The sequence below is a fragment of the Clavelina lepadiformis genome, chromosome 8 (assembly GCF_947623445.1).
Source record: "Clavelina lepadiformis chromosome 8, kaClaLepa1.1, whole genome shotgun sequence".
NCBI classification, from domain to species: Eukaryota; Metazoa; Chordata; class Ascidiacea; order Aplousobranchia; family Clavelinidae; genus Clavelina; species Clavelina lepadiformis.
Genome location: NC_135247.1, coordinates 573758 through 592773, shown reverse-complemented (window position 1 = coordinate 592773; position 19016 = coordinate 573758). Strand labels below are relative to the sequence as shown.

The following is a 19016-nucleotide window of genomic DNA, read 5'->3' as shown; positions in this document are numbered from 1 at the left end:
AACTATGAACTAGATATATTCGTGACAGATCACAAACAATATCTAGTCAAGTAGTGTTGGAGCAACGTCCCTTGTTTAGGTTTGAAACGAGATTGTGTTTCTTATTCTTTCAAAGGTCGACATGGGCTATGACGTCACATGTACACTTTTTGTTTCAAACAACTTATGCCCGTTTCGAGCAACAAATATGTTGACATCTGGTGGCAAAAATAATCGACGATGTGCAAGAATTATAAGTTAATTTACATAAACCAACAAGTTTTTATGAAATCGTTTTTTCGTCAAACGTCTTCACTTCGTCGCTTCTATGAGTCATTCTCGTCGTTGTGCAAAAAGATCTTCTGGATCCGGGGACGGAAATGACACTTCCGGTAACGCTCCCGGTCAAAACTTCTCGCGTTTTTTTGTGACGTATATTCATTATTCGGAAACAAAATGATTTTGTTGCTTCCCGCATTTTACTGGAGAAAAATAAATTTGTTAAAACTTTGTCGGACAAATTTGTAACCGGTAGGTGACGCTAATGATGCAATTTACTCGCTTTCGAAATGATCTTAAATATTTGAACTTGAACTTACGCCGAACCAAGGTTGTAAAAAATTGGATTGAGGCACTCGGAGAATCTGAGGCAGATGTACTGGGCGGTCCCGAACTGCCAGTCGCTACGAATGGCAACCGGCCCATGGTTGTAATGACCGTACGAGTAAAATTCGAAAGCTGCGAAGAAGATTGGATCAACACTTTAAAACAAATCACTGCATAGGCCTGGCCTCTCCGCACACACTGGGACAGACTGCACAAGAGATAGTGACGTGAAAACTAAAGTGAGTCAGTAATTCCGACATCTTGCGGATATTTTGACGTAAAAGCCCAATTCAAAACGATTGGGCAAAAAATAAACGTCAATATAAGATGATTGAAATAACAGTTTTTACCTGTAAATGGAACGTATCCTACGAGAAATGACGTAATAATTAGGGACAATTGCAACATGGCGTGCTTTTCCTTTGATCTTCTGTTTCCGGCGGAAATGCTCGATAGATGAACTTTGATTGTTCTGCGCTGTTTTATTATTGCGCAACCTATCACTATGGAAACGGAAAGGGTGGATACGAGAGGTATGTAGAAGAATATTGAGTAAACGATGATGGTGTACACGTGATACGCGTCAAGCCTGGAACAAAAATTTGCAGTTTTGATGGAAATGAATCGTTTTTATTTTGTGATTTTTTGAAAAAAGATTTTGTTTTGATATTACTGCTGATTGCACGTCTTTATCACGTCACAATGTATCAGTTTAAACGAAACAATTACCATTTTTTTTCTTGCGCACAGGAAGGCCACTTATTCTCAGGGGCGCTTGAGGTGCGGTCTTTTCGTTCCACTCCACTAAACATGCCCATAGGGAGAGCCCCGCATGTGAAACCAATAATTCACATCAAAATTATCCACACCTGAGGAAAGAAATTAAAATTTTTTTAACCCGATACGACAGCCAAGATTAATTTTTAATACAAGTTTGACTTTGATATTCAAACAAAGCCCGAGAGATTGAATCGAACGTTTGCATTAAAATCTTTTCATGAAATATGCATGAAAGTGGAATTAAAAGTAAAAATATTTTAAAGTTCTATAAATAAAAGTTTAATCGATTTCCTCCTCAATTTTAAAACCCACGATAGATTTAGATCACGTGATGGGCGAAAGGGCAACAATGGGTGATTTAAGCATTAGCAAAACTTCTTGATTCTCTGTAATTTTGTGTCTACAGAGCTTAATTGATTACGTCACAGCTGTGATTTGTGAATCGACCATGAATTTCCTTCCACACGAGTCGCCCGCCGTGTCATGAGCGACGGAAGAAGAAACTTCAACAAAGCTTCTCTAAATTGCGTTTAAACTAAAATTTATAGAGAGTTTCGAAACCACTGGGTGGTTTTGAAGCCACCGATCTATCTATTACTTCTTAAAAGCAAAGTGGTTACCTTGACCACCCGAGGTTTGATTCTCTTCATCGTATTGGGTCGAGTAATCGCGATGAGACGAAGGACAGCGAACGACAGAATGTGCAACGAAGTGACGTAAGACGTCCAGATATCCACCCCCCAGTAAAACTATCATAAAATGCATAAAGTTCAGCCCATTGTTACACCCTATTGCATCACAAACCCATTTCTACACCAGACTAAGAGAACTGCGCATTCTGGAATAACGAATCTTCAGAAGCAAATTGTACCAATGTATAAAGCTGAATGCAGCGCGCGCAAACAGTCAGAAAACGTCATGAAATAAACCGTTTCATGTCAATTTGACAAACTTCGTGATCGTTTTAACATTAACAACGACATTCTAGAATGGTAAACTATGCAGCGTTGGCTCCACTATACACCCCCTACCTCGCACACAAACTCGCTGAGGTAAAAGTATTCGAATCCCCATGTCCTTCTGTACAGGTTGATCCAGCTGACGGCCGCAGAGATCGTATCTGACACACACAGACTCAATATGAAGTAATTGAAGATGCATCTGTAAAGAAACTCATTGTTTGTGACGTAACAAATGTCATTGTGAGGTTTTTACAAATGTTTATCATCAGATAAAATCTATGGGAAAAACTTGTGATTGCTTTCAATCAATGTTCCAATTATTTCACACAGTATTTTGTTAAAACTGAACTTACTTTAAAAGTGTTCTTGACGTCATAATCACCACTAGTGTGACACTGTTCATGAAGATGCCAAACACCATGAACGTCACCAGGAAAACTGATGTTATGATAACGTCACTTTCAGTGAAAGGAAGAACGAATTGTCTGCGACATGATATAAGATGTTGATAAAGGAAATATGATATAAAGTATGACGACAGACTGACGAATTGTTACGACACAAGTAGAAGTTCGCGCCTTGTCCTGAGCAAGTGGCTCGCAAGTCATATACAAGTAGTATTGCCATCAACCGCTGTGCTCATATTGGCTGATAACTGCAGACGAAATAATTGCTTTCAACTCACCCGGATGTTGCATTTGAAGGAAATGACGAATTTTCCATCGCTGGTCACGTGATCAAGATTATGGCAACTTTAGTATTCACAACGCTATGATTTAGCGTCAACCTGAAATAATGATATGAACACTGTGTCTCAGCTGGGCAGAATTATTCGGCGACTTCGGTGTATTTAAAAGTGAAGTCTCAGATTCTACGTTAAAATGAAACTTTAAAGCTAAAGAGAGTGATTAAAGATGATCAGGCGAGCAAGGTATAACGACTTGGTCTACACTACAGAATGAAACCTCAAAGTCCACCAACTACAGCAAACCATAAACTTTGATTGGAGACAAACCATCAGCATTCCTGATCCTGGCTAATTTTATACTGAGACTACTCACACTAATTCTTCTGTCGTTTTCTAAGTAAACCATATTCTACGTAACACTGACCTATATTAACGTCATAAACAAACATGATTATTATCCAACAAAGACAGGCAAAGATCCAACCAATAATTTGTCCATTGTAATTGGCTGAATGCGAATAAAGGCGATTTATGTTTATTTATACATGGTGACCCGATTTATCAATATCCACATGTTTCACCACATATCCTTTTATGTACTACGACTACGAGTAGCCTTGGAAAGTCAACATACGAGACCTGGTTACACAAATACTCCACTTTTCTGTAGGAATCGTGATTTAACTTAAATTTTATAAGGTGATGCACTAATTCAAGTCGTAAGCACTTACTTTGTGTTCATGCAAACATGAAAATTGTCTAAAAAGTCTGAAACTGTCGTCAACTGAAGCACGCACAGACTTGTAAGTGCCTTCACTGCAGCAACTTATTTTGAAAACGTGAAATATTCTTAATAAAATAACTTCAACAAGTTTTTCTGCAGCTGCTGTTTACCCGGAGCTCGACTGAACTGAACTCAAAGTATATTTAAGAAGCATTTCTGCTTTCGTACAAGTCAGTCTCTGCTGCGAGTTCAAGTCAAGATGGACCCTCCCTATTTTATGACGTCATAGCACTTTACAGTTGAACTTTCTCTGATGTCACGCATTAATGCGCTAATAATATAAATGACGTGTTTGTCGTGGCCAAAACTTCCAAAAGGAGCTTCTCGACTAGGTTAGCACCAACACGTTTGCTTTTCTCGCACAAGACCTGGTGGGACGGGGTTCAGAACGACTGGCCAAATATTTACTCGCTGTAATTAGACGAAAGAAGAACGTTCAGTAAAAACGCCACTTTGTTTAACAAATGGAAATAGACAAAGGTCATTACAAGATTGAACTTTAATTTTGCTTGTTTTAAAACGTATTTCACATCAATGGCGGTTGGTTATGACTGTTATGCTACAAACGCTTGATGCGTTTATACGCGAAATAGTCATCAAACCCCAGCTCTTACAAATATGCTCCCGATTTTGCTGACAATGGAATCATTGCCAGGTCAATCGGATTTAAGTCCTGGTTATTACGTATTTGTTAAAAGAAATTAATGATGTCATCGAACTCTGAAAGTTTTCATCTACAATATGTAACAAATCTATGATGTCATCATCAAAACAAGGTGTTTCTTATCTTTTTTATTTATGACGTTAAAATATGTGACGTAGACATTTCCAACATACACTTGTTTTCTCCACTCCATTAAAGGAAATCCAAATGGTCGTAATTTTCAAGGCCAATACACACTCTCCAACGTTCAGTGATGTCGCCAATGCTTAGGCCTATATAAACAGGCTTGCCATACCGTCCTAGTTTCTAAGATTTGTCCTTCTTTTAAAGGTGCTTGTCTTAGAAAATATGTTGATTCTTTTTTTTCTAAGAAATGTCCTTATTCTCACTTGCGTCCTTATTTTTAGGGCAGATGTTCGTATTTTGGGCATTTTGACAACTTTAGTAGGCCTATACCATTTTGTACCAAAGAGATATGGTTGCTTTCTCTGATTGTGCACTGTTTAAGGTGGTATTCGTCTTTCGTTTCCTAGTCGTCCTTATTTTTGAGTTGAGACCCATGGTAACCCTGCTTATATCGCAGGGGTGGCCAGACCTGCTTCATGCTCGATCCGCATATTACAAATTCCAGTTTTTAAAGAGCCACAACACAAACACAATAAAAAACATGAATTTATTCACTCACAACGAAGTGTAGCTATTGATAAACATTAGTGCTGCGTGGTGATACTATGAGTCTCCACCTGGGCTTCACCAACTCTTTTTGCAATTTACAATTATTAGTATAATCATAACCAAGACTTAAAACTAGGTCAGCCCTGACGTACAGCTTCAATCTGACAGTTTACTTAACTACAGTGTACAAGTTAGCACACTTTTGTACAATAATGTACTTTTTGGGGTGTAATCTGATTATTACTAACCATGAGTCCATTGTTACTACATGAGATAGAACGCATTGTTTCATAATCTGATCAAACAACTCGTCTAGACCGGGAAAATGCATGTCTAATTCAACAATGGTATTTCATTAAAGAGCCGCAATCAAAGGCTCAAAGAGCCGCATGCTGAATAAATGTTCGACTGAAAACAACGATATAAAAGCGTTTTTTGCATAGTTTGGTTAAAAAATGGTTTTATCGTCGGAAGAAGTATCGAAAAGTTAGTGTATAAGATTTTCATGTTTTGTTCGCTTTGGTAACCCGGTAACAGTGAACGCTCGGGCAAAGAGTTGGTTATTCCCCCGACTGTGTCTCCTGAACCCGGATAATTGAGACAGACTGCGATAGCCCAGGCTCCTTAAACACCATTTACACTGTTCCTAGCGTTGTTAATGTCCACAGCCTTGTCAGTAATACTTGGCTTACCAATGATTAGAATGCCTTCCAAAGTTTAAAATTTTAACATCAGGCTAGCCAGTCAGTTCCACGCATGAAATTCATCAGCGTGCACGCCTAGCGCCCGAGCATTTTAATCTTCACATCGATTTATAAGAAATATTTATAAAAAAGCTGGTTGTTTAAAGACAAAGTTACCATAAACAAAAAATCGAGGTTTCAGTGATAGGGCTGGGAAAATTTTGCCGCCAGCGGCGGTAGGTGCAAAAGTCTTCTTATAGTGACTAAACATTAAGGGATCTAGTGGCTAGTGCAGAAGTACACAACGAGATGACGTCATAATTTGAGTAACTGGAGCCTGGTATACAAATGTATGGTGTAGTTGTGCACTTCTGCACTAGACAAAGATTTTGTTGGCCATTAGTCGGAAAAGTGCATGTAGGAGGGAATTTGGAACAAAATATTTGATAATCCATTGACTCAAGGAAATTTTCTGCTATGTTAATCATGTTCATGCTTAAATACTTAGTTTTCCTGATAAACTTTGTGGTCTAGCAATACGTAAGTTGCTAGTGCAACCCTTTTCATCACATTTCTTATAAACAGCAGTTTTGCCTGCTGTAAAAATTTTGTGTGACATGAAATTTAGCGACTGTGGCAGCTAACGACTAATGCCATCCAGCTAACTGCCAACGAAAATCGACCAAATTCCCAACCCTTTCCAGTGTACGGTAATGACGTTATTACGAAACCAATTTCGTCTTTGCATGTGATAATTTTATCAAAAACTGCTTTACTTCTTCGTGCGTGCAAAAGTGTACAGAATGAGATCGTTGGATTAACTGCGGTTCCTGCTACAACTCATTGAGTACGTCATGCATTTAAAAAGTCCTGGAGAGAAACACAGCTACACAGCAGAAGAACTGCAGTAAGTTTCTTGAATGAAGACGTCAGATTGTTGTTTGTCATGTTTTAACACATTTGTTCTTGCAGGCATCTGGTTGCAGCGCTTGGGGTAAGAAGAACTGGAAATGGTTTAAATGATTTGTTTTGATGCATTGATAAGCTCACAACATTTATTATTATTTTTGAAGAGAAAATGCTTAACTTTTTATCAACTTATTTTAGTTTTGTGGTCGTATGCGTTGTTGCGAGATGAAATGACGTAGATCTAACTTCGCATAAAGGATGCATCTCAGCATTCCATCTGCATTCAGCAGAACGGCAAACAAAAAAAAAACGATATTGACTTTACTGATTGATGACTTAGAAATGTTTATGTGCAGTCTCCAACATGCTACATCAAAAACTAAACCAAATAGCCATGTAAGATGCTAGCAAAAGATTAAGCGACCCATCGAATAATACATGGCGGCCATAACCATAACACAACCCTGGGGTGAAAACTCATGCCTTAAGCTGTCGTTGTTTCACCAGATTTGATTTCCTCTCTTGTTAAATCTTGTAGCTCTGTTAATAATCACTGAGTTAAACTCTAAGCACCTAAAATCAAGCTTTTTCGTGCCCATTCTTTTTAGCGAACTGTATATTGTAACAGCAGTCTGTGCAAATTACTTACAGTCTTACAGTAAAATAATTATTTTCATTACTTCAGTTTAATCGGTTACTGGACATGATCACTTTGATGATTTTTATCTTTTTTTAAAGTATCCAAAGGAAATCTTTAAGAAAAATTTGCCTTCCACTGTGTACGAGAATGATAAAGTTTCAACTAAGGTAATAAAATACATGCTTTGCTAAGCAGGCGTGTGCCTTATAATTATGCAATTGTGTTTTTTGTTGCAATTTTAAAGTGTGTCTGTTGATGTTCTTCCATTGCAGGTCTTCTACATAATGATTAAAATCCTTTATAAATATAAATGTTATGTGTATTGGTGATAACTGAAGATTTACTTTCTGGTGTTTTTATTCCAGGATCTTCTTCACTACTGCGACCTCCGATACTTCCACCAAGATCTTCATTTCACGATAAACCTCAAGTCATCTTCTTACAATGCAGAGATTTTGAAAAAATCAATTCTGTTGGTTTCTAAACGATTGTTAAGGTTATAATTTAGGCAAAATAATTGTGGAAAATGTCACTTTTAGGGCTGTGGTTTTTCTGGTCTTTAATAATGTAACAAAAGTCTTTGCAAGTGGTTTGTTTGTGAGAGAACTTGTCAATTGCGTTTTGGGAGATCTTTTACCTCGAGCCATCCTTCGAGAAACAATTGAGAAAAATCTCTAACTTTTACTGATACGCTTTTTATCAGAGCAATATAATCTTTAAGTTTAACTCTTGTATAGTTTCAAAGAATTGGAGAATGTTCGACTTGCTTATGAGGCTTATGAAGAGTTTGACCAACGCGGAATGAAACTTTGTGAGAGAACTCTTCTGAGATCACTTAAGTTATGTCAAAGAGTGATCTCTCCTCAGAAACTGGCCAACAAGGTGACATTAGAATGTGCTAAGTTGCTTTTTTGAGTAAACAATGAATAAAATTCTATAACTTGCCGACTTATTCTGTTTTTGTGTTAAAATTTATTTCGTACATATATATAATTTGAAATCCTTGTGTCAGTAAAGATTAAGTCAATTGAGATACTGAAGAATAAAAAAATAGTTTCTCCGGTTTATTTGTTGTTATAAGCTCCCTGATAACTCTCGGTATGTTTCATAATCGGTTGAAAACTATTTTAATTTCTTGTGTTAGCTTCGTCACGTTCGATCGACGTTCAAAGAAAAGCACAGAATCCAATTATATGAATTCCTTGATTTGATTGTTCTGTAAGTAACTACATGAACAGTTTTATCTTGTAACAACATTTGCCATTGTTAAGGAAATTTTCAGTGATAACTTGGGTTTGTTGTTAGAATATTTTATAATAAACTGCTTTCATCGTAGGCTGTGTTTTCTTAACAACATTTTTCTTTTGTGAATGTGTTATGTTTCACTCACAACCATTATTGTGATTTTTATTACTATGTTTTGCCTCTTCATTGTTGTTCTCGCTGTATTGCGCAACCGTCCCTTACTAAGATCAATCTTGTATAGGTGTGACAGTGTCCCTGACGATTCTGATGGGAACGAAGTCAAACCTTTGGACAAGACCTGGAGAGATGTTTACCAGGTGATTGCGAAATTAAAATCAGGCTCAAATTTTGATTAAACCAACGTTTTATTTGCATCAAATGCAGCAGCTGACCTGCGCATTGCGCATTGTGTGTCGAATATCTTCGATGCATGACTTTTTTTAGGTTGAAAACTTCAGTAAGTTTGTGATTCCAAACGATAAAAAACTTTGGAAGATCCTTAACGAGCAATACAGAAACGAGGAATTGCAATACGGAAGGCCAACTCTCGTCTCCCAGAAGTTTGTGGAGGATCCACTGATAGCTGATGACTTTCACAAACAGGTGGAGTGGAGCAGAAAGTGTAGAAAATTTTTGCTCCTCAAGATTTTAAATTATTTCTGTTACAGGTGAAACTGTCCAACAAAGGTTTCTTGGCCTTGCAGAGGAAGTTAAAAGAATCTGACAAACAGGTTTAGAATCAGCAAAGTTTTTCACATCATTGTTTGTTACCATTTCTGCTGTTTAGTCTTGCGATGTTTGCTTCTGGGCAATTAAATTATTTAAAATCAACTTTATGAACTCAGATTAAGCTTTCTCGTGGCGGTTTCACAAACACAAAGCCACGGCCAAAGTCAACGATAAGCGCATCGACAACTCGAAGCAAACCGACGAAATTCTCTGAATCGAATGGGAGCGCCCTCAGCTGGTCGAAGATGATACAAAGAGGTTATCAGAGTTCAACGAAGAATGTCGTGTTGTCAAAACAAACGTTTCATTTTTGCATTTTTATTTCAAGGAACAATGACTCGTTTGTCACCTACTGCCACTACAGTCACTGGCTTTCCTTCACACAGGTCTGTGGCGTTTTCTCTCCGGTTTTTAAGCTTCAGAAATTGCATAAATATTAACGAGACCTGATTTTTATTTTAGATCTGCACCAGTAGGTGGCAATGTTAAGCGCATGATGGCAAAAAGACCCCTCTCCTGCCCTCCAGTGGTGGACAAACATACTCAAGATGAGACAAAAAATAAATTTAATGACCTCAAGTTCCAGATGGAAACGAAAGTGAGCTTGGAGCTATAGTTTAAAGTGGTTTCTTCGTCATCTTCAGATTAAATTCTAATTCTTGTCATTGCTTTTGGCGGAGCTAATTATTACATCAGGATGACAATCATGACATAATAACTCCCCAGACAAAAGTGATGACGTCATTCATGGTTTCGTCATTTAGTGAGATTTCTTTGCCTGCAGAAGCAGCGTTGGTCGGATCGTTTCGTCAGTGAGATCTCTCAATACCTCCCGGAGTATAAGGAGGTGTTGAGGAGGATGGTGGAGGAGCCGGGTCCTCCAGGAAAGAGGAACAGGCGGAGGTTGGTGAGAGCTCGACCATCTCCCGGAGTCCTATCAAGACTAGCTCAACCTAAACCGATGTAAGGAGACATTTGATTGGTTATCGCTCGAGTGGATGTTACCCGGTTACCATGGCAACCGCCTCCTCTTATCGTCGACAGGCTGCCGCGAAATCACGTGACACATTGTGACGCAACACGTTTGGGATTTGGCGACGACCCACACGCCACGCAGCTGCAACGTCATGCCTTGGAAGTGAAGCGAGCCATTGAAGAAGAAAGGTATTTGATGATGCTGTCCACTCTATTATTACGTAATAATAAACAAAATGGTCTGCAGAAGGAGACTAAAGAGAGACCAGGTTGGATGGAACGCTTTTAGTGGGTCGAATGCGAATCTTTTTCAACGACTGCTTTGTGACATAGATGAAGAGTCATTATCAGAAAAGAATGAAGAAACTGACGATGGTTTGTCGTATTATGATGTATAAATGACAAGATTTCTTTACAGGGTTAAGCAACTGTGACAAATACTTACGTGTAAATACCAAGCTTGCTGTTATGTGTGATGCAGATGATGCGCCTGAAGAAAAATCCCTGAATAAAGTTGATGACGCTGATACTGAGGATAAAGATGACGTCATCAAAGAGGTCAGGTTTGATTCTTTAACTCGAACGAAGCAATAACTCCATAATTAACGACTTAGGTTTCTCCAGGTTGAAGTCGTAGATGACGCAGAAAAAAGGCGACTTGCCGTTCTAGAATATTTTTCGAAACCACGTGACAGGGTGGGAGAAGTGATGCAATTGATGACGAAAGGATATGACAGAATATTTATTCGACTTGATGATGACGTTTACACCGAGTCGACCAAGGTAGCTTGTTACATCATATTAAAAGTTCACAATACGCGATTTTACGTCACAATCTTCGTCTGTTTAGAAACTCGATGAATCTTTGCCACGCTTGTCACGTGATTCCTCGGCTGAGGACTTCTCGCAACCCCTGAACCCTGTCAAAAGTCAAGCTAATGACGTCACAGAGTTTGAAAAATTTGTCGAAAATCCCGCAAACTTGACGTAATTTCTCCAATTTTTTTTACCTCATTTGCTCTATTACGTAAAAACTTTGACCAATCTTTGCAGAGTTCCCGATGACGTATTTCGATCGCGTTCAAACAAAAGCATAGCCGACTTGCGTAGGATCCGGAAGTCATATGAAAGGTAATTATGCCGTCAACAATAGAATTTTAATTAAACGGGGATAAAACTCTTTTGTTTTCATAAGTCTCCTTATTATTGCGTGCCGCGTACGTCATAGTAGCGTCGTTTCTTCATTGTGGTCAGTGAGAGAGTCATTCATCATGAAATTGTTGATAAAAAGTTTCATATTTTGTTTGCTATTTCCATTCTGATTCAGTCCAACGCAATTCTTTTAAAATTTTTATGTGTTTGGGTTTGGGTTGCTTAAGATGAAATCATGCACCGTAAGTGACATAATATATAACATTTTTACATAAAAATGCCACTGTAATTTTTATTTTAGATTTTCTGCGCGTTTGGAAAACATAGAAGCCAAATCCATTTTATCTCTTGCGAAATTTTCTTGAAGCGCAGTGTCCGACTCACATGCAGTTTGTTTCTTTTATTTTTGGTGCAAACATGTTTAGGAAGCCTTGTATCCTTGTATTCTTGTATCCTTGTATTCTTTCACCAACGTCAATAAATTTTAGGCGAGAAAAAGTTTTGCATTTTGCTGAAAAGAGAGAAAGTTGGCCGAAGCTCCAATCCCGGTTTTGACAGGTCAGGCGTTAGGTTGAAAAACGGCAAAACGCCTCCTACTTGGGCGCTTTGTGGTGAAATGCTACTAGGTGTGGAGCCGTACACAAGACTTCAGGTCCAGCGCGTTTTCCGTTGTTTACTGCAAGGCTTTTTTGCATATCAACAAATGGAATTGTTTGACAGAGTTAAATACTTTGTGACGTAATTAATCACTTCTTCCAAAAATTTGTGGTTTAGGTTGACTTCCTTTATTTTAAAGATGAAGTTGTTTGCTGTTCTATTAACCGTCGTTGCCTGCAACTTTATGAAAAGTAAGAACATTTGGTGGTTAGTTGACCAACCATTTAGCATAAGTTTTTACCAATGGCAACCTTATTAATTGCGATAAATGTTTATAAACCGTTGATGGTCAGCGATAAGAAAGAATTGATGAGAGTCATAGAATAGCCAAGGAATCTTGAAAAGTATTCCCGCTCTTTCAGGCGTCTCTTCTCAGTCATGTGACCAGCAGATTCAGGTTCGGAGAGGAGTCACCGGAGCTATCAACTCACCGGACTACCCGAACAGTTATCCGGCGAATTCCAGATGCACTATTCGGTTGATTGGAGCCAGCAACGCCGACCACATCACGCTCACATTTGAGACTTTCAGGATCGAACAACACAGGAGCTGCCAGTAAGACAGCTCTCACCTTTTTGATCAAGTATAGGATCGAATGCATGGATATTGGTTGTGTTGACTTGTTAGCAGTTATATAATCAAGTGATCTGACATCATTGTGACGTACGTAGGTTTGATTATCTCGCCATCTATGACGGGCCGTCTACGTCATCTTCTCCTCTGGGTCGATTTTGTGGAAATAACCTTCCCACCCCAGTAATCAGCTCGGGAAAGTACCTGACCCTTTATTTCCACTCGGACAGTTCGGTTAGTGGAGATGGCTTCAGTATTCACTACAACGTCGGTAAGTTGAGTCGTGATATACACAACGTTTAATTCTGTCTTTCACCCGCATTAAATGCGTTGAACTTGGGTAAAGTTCAATCTGCCACTCTTGTTACATGATGACGTCACTTTCTTCTTCTTTCTCCAGGCTGTGAGAACGAGTACACCGCCGTGCGGGGAACAATCCTCTCCCCGGGAAGTCCTTCAAACTATCCGAGCTCAAGCTCGTGCACTTACACCCTCAACTTGCCTAGAGGAAGCCAAGTCCTGCTCAATTTCCGACAATTTGAGTAAGTTGTGGTGTTGAAGTGAGTAAGTGAATCTGGCGTCGTTTTTTTCCTCTTCGAATTCATCTAAGCTTTGCAAATAAGTTAGCTGTAGGTTTTCAAGATGTATAAAATGGATGGATTTGCTTTATGGCAAGAGTTACTGATGCAAGTGTTCATAGCTAAGTGTGCTTTATCCAAACGCAGCGTAGAAGAATCTTCCAACTGTGAGTTTGATTTCCTCCATATCGAGACCCCTCTTGGAAGCAAGACGTTTTGCGGCTTAAGAAATCCATTCAAAAGAATCGTCAACACGACCAGAATAACCTTAACTTTCCAATCAGACAGATCGGTGTCGAGGGCAGGATTCCAAATCGACTACAGCGTAATTGGTAAACGTTTTCTTTGTGCTGAAGTTGCAAAATATGACCACAATCTCCTCTTTGACTCCATCGTGAACATTTTCAATCTATTATTTTCAACATTATGTAATGTTGAGCGTTGTTGTTCTTTTGATAATTAATCGGTGTCATTGATTAACGATGATGTTTATCTCTTGATAATAAATCGATATTTAACAGAGGGATGCAGTGCAGACAATGGCGGCTGCGATCAAATGTGCACGGACATCCAACCTGGAAAAGTCTTTTGTTCCTGCAGAGAAGGGCTTCAACTTGACGAGAATGGAGTGCAGTGCATTGGTGAGATATCTTATTCCAATTCTCCATTCCTGGTAAGCGGGTGAACTTTTTGCTTTGGTTTTCCCACCGGATGCTCTCGTGCCACGACCGCGATGCTCGAATACCAGAATTCTAGAACATTTCAGAGTAGAACGGAAGTAATCGATTGTTTTCTTTTCTCTGAACGTTTTCGAGCCTCTCGTGCCATTCAATACCGAGCTTAAGATGGAAATTTCATGTCAATCAACAGTAGTTATAACAATGTTTACCAACCTACGTTTAAAACAATCGAAATCAAGTAAACAAGAAACTTGGGAAATTTCAACTTAATTTGTTGAGTCATCTGCAAATCATCCAAGTCATTATACAGTTGATGAGATTTTACCGGCAACAACGCTCCAGTTTGATTGAAATATTTCAGGCATTGTTTTCTTTACGCAGATATCAACGAATGTCAGAGTTCCCCCTGCAGTGAACAATGTGTAAACACGATTGGTTCTTACCATTGCCGATGTGATACACCCGGATACCAGCTCTCGCCAGACAACAGAACCTGTACAGGTACGAGCACTTCTTGGTACTCACTTTTTGACGAAAATTCATATAACTCGTTTGTACGCAGACATGTCATGTCAAAAGGACAATGGCGGATGCGAACATATTTGCCAACCGGCGGGAAATGCCCAGTACGTGTGCGCGTGCCACCCTGGTTTCCAGCCTAGCGACGACCTTCACAACTGTACAGGTGAGTTCTCGTGGAAATAATTGGCAATCAGCTATATGTACTAGTTATTGTAGTTGTTTCACAAACGTTATGTCACCAACAATCGCTGTGAATCTAACACTATTCGACTGGCTCTTTCAAAGCCTACTGTGATTTGTGAATTGCCACATGCAATTTGTGCTCAGATATCGACGAATGCACCACAACCAACCCAAAGTATGCGCACAGGTGCGAGCACAGGTGCTTCAACGAACCAGGATCTTATTATTGTGATTGTCACGACGGCTACAAAGTGAGCAGCAACCGAAGAACGTGTGATGGTGAGATTTCTTTCACGTTTGATTAGGAACATGATCACATCACCATCACGTCATGTGAGCGTGATTAATGATATGACTTGTTGGGCACACAACTTGGCATCATCGAACTGGAAAGTGTTTTCTGTTGCTTCCAGACATCGACGAGTGTCCGAACCAGGAGCATAACTGCGACCAACTCTGCCTAAACGTTCCCGGCGGGTGGGAGTGCGCTTGTTATGAAGGTTACAGAGTTGACCCGGATGACCCTGTGGCATGTGTCGACATCAACGAATGCGACGAAGGTGGGAGGAAGTTTAAGCAAATAATGGTAACGGGGCAAAGCTTAACATGTTACTTGACGTGTCAGGGATGTATCCGGATTCGTGTTCGGTGTGTTTAAATGAGGAGGGAACTTATCAGTGCTTTTGCAAATCCGGTTTTGATTCAAATGACGACAACACCGACTGTATCGACCAGGACGAGTGCGCAAATGACAATGGCGGTTGCCACCAGGTGACGACCCAGTGCTACACTTCTCAGTCATTGCGAAATTCTTCCGAAGTTGCTCCACACAATGGCCTCAGAGTAATCCCGCTTTACCTTGCAGCTCTGTCTAAACACCCCAGGAAGCTTCAGATGCGGATGTTTGAGCGGTTATTCGTCACCACGAAACGATTCCGCGCAATGTTTCGACATAAGTACGAGTCCAATGGATTCCGGCTTAAATGCTGAAGCATATTTCGCGGTCAGTATTTAACTGTTTGTTCAAGCTTTGATGTTCGCCGTTTTCTCACAGATGAATGCGCCCCCAACGACGGTCAGGGACCTTGCGATCATTACTGCGAGAACATGATGGGCACGTTCGAGTGTTCGTGCATCGGCGGATACCGCTTGCTCGAAGACAAGAAATCGTGTCAGGTCCTTGCTGCGTCTTTGTTCGATTTGTGTAATTGTTACGCAATAATTATCTTGTCGTACTTTTTATTCCAAAGGACATCGACGAATGCTCAGGGGACAAAAATGGAGGCTGCCCGCATGATTGCGTCAACACTCCTGGATCTTTCCAATGCCAGTGAGTAGGCATTACTCAGCAAAATACTTGCAGCATTACTCAGCAAACGAGTAATCGCCAGTTCCATTAAATTTAATTTCTCAAAGATGAGCGCTTGTAAATGTCTCGCTTATGAGACAAAAGCTTATCTGTTGCAAAGGAATTTGAACTCGTAGTAAAACTCGTTTTGCTGTTGACAGATGTAGCGCCGGGTTTCAAGACGAACCAGGGGCGACATCAGCTGGGCAACAATGCATCGACGTGAACGAATGCGAAGACAGTCCTTGCGACGTAGCTATTGTGAGTTTTCTATGCATTTGTTACGTAAAAGTATAAATTAAACAACGTTCAACGACTTAACCATATACAGTACAAGTCTGTTGTGTATCTTCAAGCGGAAATATTTTAATCTCTTCTTTTTGCAGGGAGCAAATTGCTCCAACTCTATCGGGAGTTTCACCTGCGAGTGTCCGTCAGGGTACCGAGTCGAAGACGTCATAAGTTGTATTGACGTCAACGAGTGCACGGGTGACAAGCATGACTGTGAGCAGGTTTGTATCAACGAGCCTGGAAGTTTCCGTTGTAGCTGTGAGCTTGGATATACTCTGGTTGACGACACTGACTGTGTGGGTAAGTATCGGTTATCTCGGTGTTTTTAAACATGGCCATGATACAAAAATCTGCGAGTTTCGCGGTTCCAGTTCACCTTAATGTGTGTTTAATTGTTTAATTGTGCTTGTATTTATACTCACACCTCTGATATTTACCTTACCAGACATCAATGAGTGTAGCCAAGGGGATATTTGCGACCAACAGTGCCACAATTTACTTGGAAGTTACAGATGCGATTGTAATCCTGGTTTTTTCCTGCTTGGAGATAATCGTAACTGCAGCGGTAAGTCTGACAACAGCATCGTCTAGCGGACAGTATTCCCGAATGTTGTTATGAAACATATTTTATTCCATATAAACCAGACTTTGACGAGTGCGCCGAAAGTGCCCACAATTGCGATCAGATTTGTATTAACGAAATCGGGTTTCATCGGTGCGAATGTCAAACTGGATTCTTGCTTAACGACGACAATGACACTTGCTCGGGTATAAGTTGACTTATTTCTCAAAAATTGTTTTTGTAGATCGTGTGTATGCTCTTGTGGCCAAACGTGTAAATTTAACTCGTTCAAACGCGTTAAATATCTTTTAACAATCTCCAGACGTCAACGAATGCGCTTCCAATACGTCCGGATGTTCGCATCACTGCGTGAACATCAGGGGGAGCTTCATTTGTCATTGCGATCCTGGATATGAAACTGGCTCTGACAACAAGACATGCATCGGTCAGTCTTGCGTCATCTAGCGGTGTGCTTTCATTCAAATAAAATCAATAAAAATTATAACCTAAACTTTTTCCCACCCTCAGATATTGATGAATGTGCCAACAACAACGGAGGCTGTCACCACATTTGCCGGAATTACAACGGAACATTCGAGTAATTATGACATCACAATCACTTGACTCCCAACAATCACAAAAATCGACAATAACTTGTGCTTCCAGGTGCGGTTGCAGAGATGGCTTCATGTTCAATGGATCAACGACCTGTGTCGACATTGATGAATGCGCAGATATGAACGGCAACTGCAGCCAACATTGCACCAACATTCTAGGCTCGTACGAGTGCTCTTGCGACCCCAACTTCAAACTCGGAAGCGACAACTTGACCTGTTCACGTGAGATGAGTTATTTTTGAAATAATCTCGTGGATCTGTTGTTCTTGTGTTTTGAAAGAAAATTTGCTCAATTGTTTTCAACTCTTCTAGACTGCCCTACCTGTGAACAATTTGAGCAAGTTTCGAGTGACGTCACAATGCTTATGCAACTGGTCACAACCGTGCAACAATTGACGGCGAATAATTTGCGTCTAGGTGCCCAGGTAGGACGTCAATAAAGGAAGCGATCTTGTATAATAATATCTTGACCAAAACAAACTTATTCTATTTCTGCTTAATATTTAGATCCAGCCTGTGCTTAGAAGTCTTAACAAATTTAAATCTTATTGTCTGACTTGATTCAGGTCTCATTGTTGGGTAACCGAGTCAGTCAGCTTGAAGCCGACTTGTTAAAGTCTCGACAAAGAAGAAGAGAGCACTAACCACGTGATCGACGTCTGAGATTGTATCGCTGCAACACTGCTGTCGACAAACCTGCCGAATAAACATAGGTTATGATGTCGATGTGATTTGTACAGGCTTACTCTAGAGTCTAGACACAGGGTATTTGTCATTCTAAAACAGAGTAGGCAGCCGACATAAATCAAGGACAGGACGATCACAATTTCCTGCAATTTAAAATGTTTAAATCCGTAGAAATCCCTCATCACAAATCTCCAGCGTTTCAACGTAAACCTCTTTTTTAACTTTCATTCTCACGATGAACTTTTCGCCTTTGCAGAACAACTTGAACCCAATACCTTTGATTATTTCTTTTCCATTTTCCATGGCGGTCTGTATTCCTACGTTTTTCTTTAATTTTGAGCAGCAATTTTGCTTTTTGCGAAAATGATGAAGTCATCAACGCCTGTTTTCTTATTATTTAATCATTTAATGGGTATTTGCAACCAGATTAAAATTTTAAGGCCATTTTTTGTTCCTGAATGTTAACAAAGATTATTCCTTTTTGATCATTTTACGATATTTAGCAAACAGGCCGACACTGCACACACATTTTCAATCGTTAATTACTCGAAAACTATACGTCCTAAACTGATCGGATTTTGACAGGTTTGTAGTAAAAACATCTGGCTTCCTGTATACATCATAATTGTAAAACTAAATAAAGTGAATTTAGTGTAAATTAGGTATTTCTAAAAATGATACATTTCCAGAAATTTTTCTTGTTACGCCACGCCAACGTTGTGTGGAAAACCAGCTGACCGCGAGAAGAGAAGACAAGAGAATAGTTAGTCGAGTTAGTGGTGCGTAAATGAGTAAACGGAAACGATACGCTTCAATGCGGAGAGTAAGCAAAATTATGAAAATATGA

At 39.7% G+C, this 19016-nt stretch overlaps 3 protein-coding genes across 3 annotated transcripts; 2 read left to right on the top strand and 1 right to left on the bottom strand.

Moving 5' to 3' along the window:
- Positions 1-121: 121 nt before the first annotated feature.
- LOC143468592 (uncharacterized) lies at positions 122-3194 on the bottom strand. The gene is made up of 8 exons (XM_076965908.1): positions 3013-3194; positions 2681-2812; positions 2397-2526; positions 1986-2114; positions 1438-1454; positions 936-1174; positions 579-717; positions 122-461 (listed from the first exon to the last, which is right to left on the bottom strand). Exons 1-8 carry the CDS (start codon positions 3048-3050, stop codon positions 263-265), a joined length of 1023 nt encoding a protein of 340 aa, XP_076822023.1. The 5' UTR covers positions 3051-3194; the 3' UTR covers positions 122-262.
- A 2565-nt stretch (positions 3195-5759) lies between these two features.
- LOC143468725 (uncharacterized) lies at positions 5760-11989 on the top strand. The gene is made up of 20 exons (XM_076966086.1): positions 5760-6728; positions 6794-6815; positions 7469-7537; positions 7736-7866; positions 8108-8252; positions 8515-8588; positions 8857-8932; positions 9060-9218; positions 9284-9346; positions 9461-9602; positions 9673-9730; positions 9807-9942; positions 10129-10307; positions 10389-10508; positions 10567-10694; positions 10801-10877; positions 10944-11102; positions 11170-11306; positions 11373-11450; positions 11773-11989. The coding sequence occupies exons 1-20, from the start codon at positions 6676-6678 to the stop codon at positions 11834-11836; spliced, it is 2070 nt and encodes a 689-aa protein (XP_076822201.1). The 5' UTR covers positions 5760-6675; the 3' UTR covers positions 11837-11989.
- Positions 11990-12104: 115 nt separating this feature from the next.
- Positions 12105-18208, top strand: LOC143468723 (uncharacterized). Its single transcript, XM_076966082.1, has 24 exons — positions 12105-12123; positions 12246-12319; positions 12491-12683; positions 12800-12972; positions 13102-13243; positions 13427-13611; positions 13801-13920; positions 14341-14460; positions 14522-14644; positions 14809-14943; positions 15078-15224; positions 15290-15435; positions 15530-15620; positions 15719-15840; positions 15915-15994; positions 16174-16273; positions 16399-16603; positions 16749-16868; positions 16949-17071; positions 17188-17310; positions 17394-17463; positions 17532-17704; positions 17795-17907; positions 18049-18208. The coding sequence occupies exons 2-24, from the start codon at positions 12268-12270 to the stop codon at positions 18124-18126; spliced, it is 2934 nt and encodes a 977-aa protein (XP_076822197.1). The 5' UTR covers positions 12105-12123; positions 12246-12267; the 3' UTR covers positions 18127-18208.
- The last annotated feature ends 808 nt before the right edge of the window (positions 18209-19016 follow it).